Source organism: Epinephelus moara, chromosome 19 (assembly GCF_006386435.1).
Source record: "Epinephelus moara isolate mb chromosome 19, YSFRI_EMoa_1.0, whole genome shotgun sequence".
NCBI classification, from domain to species: domain Eukaryota; kingdom Metazoa; phylum Chordata; class Actinopteri; order Perciformes; family Serranidae; genus Epinephelus; species Epinephelus moara.
Window position 1 is genome coordinate 20,453,569 of NC_065524.1, and position 8,878 is coordinate 20,462,446.

Here is an 8,878-nt window from a genome sequence, read left to right on the forward strand (position 1 = left end):
GACCCAAGGTCCTGCAGAACACTGCATTGTAACAAGATAATCAATGTAATTTGTTTCACCTGTAAGTGGTTTTAATGTGTTGGCTGATTGGTGTATGTCCACAGGTGGGAAGCCAGTGAGGGATTGCGTCCTTATTGCAACACCAACAGACCAACCAGGAGGAGTTTGGTGCTGTTTCAGGAGCACAGAATCATTGAGTGGCAGCACCGCAAGGCCTTGATAGCCTTCACATGCCAAAGCCACTTGGTAAGAGCTCTCTTGGTAGCAGATTAAAGGATGAGCCTGTAATTGATGACTTTGGACTTAGGTGAACCAGTGACGAGTGATTGGCAATGGACTGTGCACCTGCTAAGAAAAACAAGAGTCGCAAACAACACTCCCTCTGCTTCATTTGCATTGGTAGAGTTCTGAAAGGCAAATCAGATTTATGCCTTTTGTACAACCGTGTTCCTTTTCATGTAAATATATTTTCCTCATTTGGGCAACAGAGGAGTTTCACAGAACAGGAAGTGTCATGATGCAGTGCAGATGGTGAAACAAACTGACAAACTGGACTTCATGAACAGTGATGAAACGAACGAGTAGAGTCGTCGCACTGTTTTCTCTCCCTCATCAAAGTGGTTCTTCGGCAGAAGCAGGTTATAGGTAGGTGATAGCACTATCTCCATCTTGTCCTAGTGTGGTTCTTTTTCTCCTGCAAGTTATTTAACAGTAGGCGTAGTCCTCCCCGAAGAGCAATAGCTTAATTCTTGTCTTGGCTTGTTCAGCTGCAGAGTTATATTGTAAATCTCCCTCTCTGACAGTGGTGATAACATGTAGGAAACAGGATTCCTTTCAATAATGAAATATTTTTGTGTATTTCTTGGCACCATTCAGATATTGTGTTCTCAAAACTCCCTTTCTCAAGTGTATCCTTCCCAGCTATGTTGTCCTGCATGTCTGGGCTGCGTTGTTGCTTGTTTGGACACCACACCATTGCAGATGTGGTCTGATTTACTTGGAATGACTGGGTGACCTAAAATTACCCCTTCAGCCAGCGAAAACAAATATATCTTTGCACAATTTTTGCTGGCACCTTAGGGCTGACAACTCCCATCTTCTCCCCCTGACACACTCCAGAATTACAAAGTAGGGATTAGAAAAACATTTGCTGGAAGATAACTCTACTATTTATTTACTTCCTTCCCACAACTCTCACTTCATTTTCCCACATAGTTCCCACTCGCTCAGTGTCTCTCTTTAAGACCCTCCCTTTCTCCCTCCTCCAGTCCCTTCTGTCCCTCCCTCTCCTCTTAGTGCCAGCGCTCTCCAGGCAAGCACACAGTGAGCTTCAACTTTAAAGCAGGAGCAGTATCCAGTTTCTACAGGACTGGAAGAGTCACACACACACACACATACACACACACACACACACACCTTGCTGAATTACTGGAGATCAGAGCAACGGGACTGTCCTTCACTGTCTGACTGAGGAAGGTGAGTTGACCTGAGATGAAAATGCTCATTCTGCTTTCCTGTGTCTATATTTTGTTTCCCTCTACATTTCTATTCCTTCCTTATCTGTCCTCTCTTAATGTTGAAGTCACTTTTTTACCCTGTCACTTGCACCCTTACACCAACAAGTGTTTAGACCTGGAGGGACAGACTGTTTGTTTCCGGTGGTGCTGTATGTACAGTAAATGTCCTCGGGCTAAAGACGATCATGTTATCTAATAATAGCCCTTAGAAAAAAGAAAAAAAAAAGACAACAAACCAAAGCAAGAAGACAGTTTTCTCTGATTTTAACAGCTTGCTTAAAACATAAGAGGAAGTAGATGTGTTCAGTTAGTGTAGACCTTTACCCTTGTGCTGGTATTTGCTTAAGAGATCTACACCTACAAAAACCATACAGGTAATGAGTGTTGGACGATTACTGATATTCAAACGTGGCGCTCTGGCAGAAGATATTTTCGCCCTTGTTCTGATGAATGTTTAACTGTCTGTTCTGAGAGACAAGTATGGGTTGGGATAAACAGAGGTGATGCAGGTATCTGAGGTGGATGCAGCTTTTCTATGTGTTTACACTATGAACACAGCGACTCGTGTTGTAATAACCTGTCATGTGTCATTTTTTCCCAAGACTTTTCCTGTAACTTTTAAATGTCAGGACCCGCTGTGCTTCACAACCAACTCCAAAGTCCCTGGTTTAGTAGAGACGTATGAGATAGAAGCTTAAAGGGCACAGTTTTTCCCCCAGAAATGAAAGAGGTGTTGGCTTAACATTTACATTTCCCATTTACAAAATGCCATTGTTGAGTTTCTTCTGCAAAACAGTTTTTTTTCTCCATTGCCATTTTGTAACAAACTGCACTGCGACCTCTTTCTCTGTGACTCAGTCTGTGGGTTTCATCTCTAATTCCGCTGCCTTCTACGAGTGTGTCATTGTATTCAGCCTTTTTTGTCTCATTTCCAGGCACATCAAGACAGAGCACATGCCATGAGGTGATCACTCCATAAACGCGTTCTGTCTGGCCCTTTTCACCTGAAGACATGGGGTTACATGAGAACATCAGGGGTTGGAGGTGGCAGGGCAGCGCTGGAGCGTTCAGGGCCACTCTGGGAGTGTTGATGCTGGGGCTCAGTGTGGCCCAGTCTGTCCCACCCCAGACTGTCTGTCCAGCGGCCCCACACAGCCTCACCCAGCCCCACTACCAAGACACAGCAGACTCCACTGTGGGCTTCATGTCAGCTCTGGTCCAGTCCTTCCTTAACACAGTCCAGCCGAACCCTTTTCCTAAAGGTCAGTGTCATAACAATTACTCACTAGTCAAGCATTTTGAATATTTAAAACATATGCTGTCATGTTCTGATGCACAGAACCCTGCCTACTTACTCATAGCATAGCATTAAAGGGACAGTTCACCCCCAAATCAAAAATACATATTTTTCCTCTCACCTGTAGTACTATTTATCAGTCTTGATTGTTTTGGTGTGAGTTGTTGAGTTTGGAAGATATCGGCCGTAGAGATGTCTGCCTTCTCTCAAATATAATATAACAAGATGGCACTCGGCTTGTGGTGCTTAAAGTGCCAAAAAAACACATTTGTAAACCATGATATTTTTCCAAATATCATGACCTGGTTACTCAAGATAATCCACAGACCTTGTTGTGAGCAGTTTCATGTAGGAACTATGGGCATGGGCAAGAGGCTCATGCTTGTAACTATGTAGTCTCTATACAGACTCTACATTCACTGAATGTAGAGTCTGTAGGCAAACCCCGGAGATCTTGAGAAGAGCGGAAGAGCCCTGGTTTCCGGTTGTAGGCAGGGCCGTCGCAACCGGACAGGCAAACTAGGCAATTGCCTACGGCCCCGAGCTGGAAGGGGGCCCCCAGAGACGGCTGACATTGGTCCATATCAATGACAATATGATGGCACCGCTATAGACACTGCAACAACGACAACACGTTGGAATCCCCCCTAATGGGGCCCCCTACTAGCTGCTGCTGGCGAGTGGCTAAGTAGGGTGACCAGACGTCCCGCATTTTCTGTCTCTTTTCATGCGTCACGCAAATTGAAAGTCCAATCGCATGATTGATTGCCTGAATGGACTAGAGGGAGAAAAGTGATTCAGCTGTTCAGTCTGGGGGAAAAAAAACCAATTTTTTTATTTTAATTAATTTTTAATTTAATTAAAAAAAAAAAAAATGTAATTTTTTATACGTTGCGCATGGACACTCACCCTCTTGCGCAAGCAAAACAAATCATTCAGCGCGCTATGCAAGTACAGATTTCAACCAGCAGCAGAAACGAAAGGCAAATCCTGCCAGTTGTGGGTTGAACGGGGGTCACAGACGCCGTATTCCTGTCAAATACGCCAGAAGATAAGGCTTACCGGCGACAGGGAAGTCCGGCTCCAGGTCCAATAATTTCCTCTTTGTTGATTTCATGACTGCCCAGAAATACCTGAACAGCCGAGCCGTGCAGGCACACAGGTGTGATGTGTCAGAGGAGAAACGAGCCGTTCACATTCTCTCTTAGTGGCAGGTAACGGTCCACAAATCTCACCGCACTTTAGGGACTGTTCTTTACTTGTCAGGGGAGGAGGGTGGCTGGTTGATTTTTATTTTATTTATTTATTTTATTTTGACCCCTCCTATGTTAATCACTTATTGATGCTGTTTTTGAAGTATGAATAAGTCAGTAAGTAATTTATTCCATTGAAATATCATTGATGTATTATAGAAAAGTGATTTATCTTTTTATAAATGACAAAAGGCACATCTGCCTCATTTTTGCTGTGGTGCCTCTTGCCTAGGGCCCCCAGAGTGTCTTGAAACAGCCCTGGTTGTAGGCTGTTTGTAGTCCGCGCCATATTGACCAACCACGTTTGAGCCGGCTGCAGTTGTTGCCAGGTTAAACGGTCCGTGCGGTGAACTAACGAGGCTGAACATAATTGGCGTCACTGCAAACTGAAGAACTGCAAAACTATCGCTGTCTGCCNCTGAATCCATCGCAATGGTTCAGCATATTTACTTATATATAAATGGAAGTCGGAAACAGAAATTCGCCTCCTCCGCCCAAATCAAACCGGAATGCCAAATCGGGGGGTCTTCCCCCAGAGGCTGTATCGCTGTCTGCCGGAAGTCAGCCACCGAATACAGCCAGTGGGTTCAGAGAATGGTAACTGTACATCATGTAAAGATTAATGGTGTCCTTCTTGGCTGAGCTGTGTTGTTAGCTAGCTTCTAGGTGAGCTAGAGATGCACCCCAGTGATGACACTTTGAGCACCACGAGCCCAGAGCCATCTACGTCCATTGTATTTAAGAGAAGGCAGACATCTCTACGGCCGATATCTCCAACACTGGGCAACTTAAACCAAAACAAACTGGATTGATAAACAGCTCTACATGTAAGAGGAACAGTTTTTTTTTTTTGATTTTGGGGTGAACTGTCCCTTTAAAACTTTGACCTGGCTTCATCTCACATAGCAACCATGTGTAATGCAAATGACACTGAAATTCTTTCATGCTGGCACTGGGCAAAATTTCCCTACAAAGACAAGGTGACGCACTTAACCCTCTCTCCTCCTCTAAAGCTAATAATGCCCATACAGCGAGATGTCAGGATTTGTTAATGAGTAATTTAACGGAAATTCTTGTATTTTGCCTGGTCAGTCTTTAACCTCAGTGTCCTGGTTGGGTGTTTTTAGTCTGATGTTTCCCCTGACTCAGACTTGTGACACACCTGTGGTCCTTTGTCTGCCCCATGTGACGTGCCGTCATTGCTCTATAAACTCTCTATCACTTCCTGCTGGGTATTGATTTTAAAAAAGGGGAACAAATGGGTACAAAAACATGTTGAATAACCTTTGCCCAGTTCAAAATCATTGTTAGCAGTGATCATCATGTTGAATATTGATATTGTGAGTGGATTTCAACCAGTATCCACTCAATGATGCATAAAGACACTGACAGTTTCACTTTAAATCCTTCCTCGTGATCTGATGTGTGTCAACAGTTGGTCAAACACACTGTCTGTCATTGCTCTATAAAGTAAATAGCTTGATGACTTATAATAAACTGGGGGTTTCTATTGTAAGCTACCAAGCCTGAGGTTATAAATGTTAGTGAGGAAATAATAAATGCTTTTACTCTGTGGCCTCCTTCCCTAAGGCAGGTGGTCAAAACACAGGCTTAATATTAAAGTCATATTAAAGTAAGACATATAAAGTAAAGCAGCAGGTTATACAAAGCAGAAATACAAAGCAATGAGGTAGAATTCAAATTTCCGGGACATTTACGCCAGACTACACTCTGATGTGATACAGACAGATGGTGGGAACTACACAAATAGCTCTTGTGAAGAGCACCTGAACAACATGTCTTCTCAGTTACTTGTGTTTGGTGAATAATATCCACAATAACAGGGTTCAGTGGGACCATAAACCAAAGGGTCTGCATTGTGTGTTTTTGTGTGTGTGTTAACATCTTATCTGTCTTGAAAGCTGTCCTGGTTTCCTAGTAACCATGAGATGGAGGTGTCAGATTTCCGCTTTTACAATGTGAGAGATTAAAATGTTTGTATGGAGCACAGGACGCATTGTCCCCTCTGCCAAGCCTTTGTATGTGCGTAACTGGGACAGAGACTGGCAGAGAGGAACAGTCAATAGCTATCACTGGCCTCTATGTCTTCTGAAGCATAAACACTAAGTCACATTTACCCTCTATCTGATTTCTTTTTAGATCTGATCCTGAGAATAGTCAAGGAGTTGGAGCAACAGCAGTTAGATCAAGAAATCCACAAAGAAGTAAGTGTACATGAGTTATAGGACATTGTTATGAACTGCTATATGTGTGGGGAAAAAAACAGGCACACCCTCCGCAGAGCCCCTCAAGCTGGTAATCTGAGAGTGTTTAATGTTAAAGCAGCCCTGTGTGTATTTACTCCAGTCGACTGAAGTTACTGAGACTCTTTCATCCACTCAGATGGTTGACTATAACCACAGTAACGCCAAACTACTGTCTGGTGGTGTCTCACAGTGCTTGACGTCACGACAGACCACAAATCTGCTGCTGTTCTTCCTTCTTCACAACATTTTTGCTGTAAACATGCCATTTATCTGCATCTATGTGTTTGCATATGTGTTCAGGCCCTAGTGTATCAAGTGGGTTTCCTGGTGTGCGCAGCCATTGGCGTCCTCTACATCGTCCTGATGCCCATAGTTGGCTTCTTCTTGGCGTGCTGTCGCTGCTGTGGCAACTGTGGTGGGAAGATGTACCAGAAGCAGACGCCCTCCATTCACTGTCGCAGAAGAACTCTCTACTGGACTGCGTTCGTCACCACAGTCATTATCCTGTGAGTGTGTGTGCGCTCATGTGCTTTTTGAACAGCATAATGATGTATTATCTGAAATTAGCATCGAATAAAGACAGCTTGAATGTGCATGCCTCACTGCCTGTGTGTGTCTCCCTTGGATTATATTCATGACACAAATTTAATTGTGTGTGTGTGTGTTTGTAGCGCTGGGAACATTTGCATGTTCAAAAGTAACGAAGCCGTCAAAGGGAGCGTGGACCAGAGTAAAGTGGAGCTTGACAAAACTATAGACAACATCAACTCCTTCCTCACAGCGGTGCCTCAGGTAAGACAAAACCTCTTGCTGACTGGACTGCATGTTATGAGGGTGGAAATATACAAGGGTCAGAGGTCTGGGGCCGCAATGTGGCAGCGTTTATCAGCACTGGTTGACTAATTAGTGTCTGAGGATTAGTCACATTAAGTCCCGCATCAATGTGCGGTGAGTCCACAGCTTTTGTGTGAGAACCAAACAGACCCCCAAATTCTTCTGTCAGTCCACTGATTAAGGACCAGCTCTGCACTCTACAGTGTCAATATACTTATCTCAAGATACAAGGGACTGGGAAACAGGTTGGAGGCAAAGGCAGGGTAGAGCTCTGTTTGTTCTTCATTTGCAAAGAGCTGCCAGGTACGATTAGCTCATGCTATAAGCCGTTTGACGTATGTTCTATTTGAACCCATATCTTATGTGCATGCTTTGTTTGTTTTCCCTCTGCCTGCCTCCAGCAAATCGACCACGTGGTAAATGAAAGTTACAGAACCATACAGGAGGTTACCAGTAACCTAGATGGTAAGAACGTGAATCTAATAATATAAAAATAGAGGAAGCACTTTTGTTCCCTCTAACCGTGTGGTTCTCAACATGTGCTTAACCATCTCACACCTGTTTTACTGTACATATTAGCCATTGGACCTCAGCTGGGAGCAGAGATCAAGGAACGCTTCAGAGGAACCCTGGATCCAGCTCTGCTCTCAGTCAGACTGCTGGACCAAGGTACGCTGTGTATGCATGCTCTGTCCTGTCTCAGTCTGAGCATGTAAATGCTTGTGTGCATATCTGACAGCAGATCAGTAATCATGTAGGCTGGGTGCTTTGTGTATTCCACTTCCTACCCTGACACTGACAGGCTTGATGAAGCTTGAATTAAGTCTTTAATGACAGGTTTCTTCTTTGTGGATGAGTGTTACGTATTTATAAGGCTACATAACAACAAAAAAGCAATATGCTGTACAGAAACATACGAGCACAGAAATAATATCAGTGATCCCCGTCCCAGTGGGTGGATTACTGCTCGGGTTTACTGGCCACAAACCAGAGTCTTTGTTTGTGTGACTCTTATTCACATCTTGTTGGAAAGTCAAAGAGCTCAGTTAATGTCCTGATCACATTTTTCCCCAATTTGAGTTCTTTAATGCTGAGTATAAGGCAATGCTTTGGCTACAGAAAGCCTACATCAAAATAAGAAAATCATTTAAACTTGTATCATAAGCAAAATACTAGGGCTGCCCCTGACTAAGAATTTTACGAGTCGATCAACAGTTGTCATTTAGAGCCATTAGTGGACTAGTCGCCTGCATGTTTACCATATTAATTTAATTATCTAACTTTATATTTTGGGCGGGGCAACACAATGGTTTACCGTACCAATAAACCTTCATTAATATAGGCCTATATTTTATCTACAAGTGCACGTCACACACTGAGCGAGCCGCCTGTTAATGATACTGTGGGCAAAGCAGTAATGATTATGCTAAGTGGCTAATGGGCATGTTGCTATGTACATGTTTCAGATGATACGTCATGTTTGTAGTCGACCAATGAAGATCAATCAATCAATTTTATTTATAAAGCCCAATATCACAAATCACAATTTGCCTCACAGGGCTTTACAGCATACGACATCCCTCTGTCCTTATGACCCTCGCAGCGGATAAGGAAAAACTCCCCAAAAAAACCCCTTTAACGGGGAAAAAAAACGGTAGAAACCTCAGGAAGAGCAACTGAGGAGGGATCCCTCTTCCAGGACGGACAGAC

General features: G+C 43.6%; 1 protein-coding gene across 1 annotated transcript in view; it reads left to right on the forward strand.

The window, feature by feature from the left end:
• Nucleotides 1-1,292: 1,292 nt before the first annotated feature.
• The window catches only part of prom2 (prominin 2), a 19,507-nt gene continuing 11,921 nt past the window's right edge, over nt 1,293-8,878 (forward strand). The window contains exons 1-7 of the mRNA XM_050071173.1: nt 1,293-1,476; nt 2,453-2,779; nt 6,228-6,292; nt 6,635-6,840; nt 7,006-7,126; nt 7,570-7,633; nt 7,748-7,837. Coding sequence (XP_049927130.1) covers nt 2,530-2,779; nt 6,228-6,292; nt 6,635-6,840; nt 7,006-7,126; nt 7,570-7,633; nt 7,748-7,837 — 796 coding nt within the window. The 5' untranslated portion in view covers nt 1,293-1,476; nt 2,453-2,529. The remainder of the gene's footprint in view (nt 1,477-2,452; nt 2,780-6,227; nt 6,293-6,634; nt 6,841-7,005; nt 7,127-7,569; nt 7,634-7,747; nt 7,838-8,878) is intronic.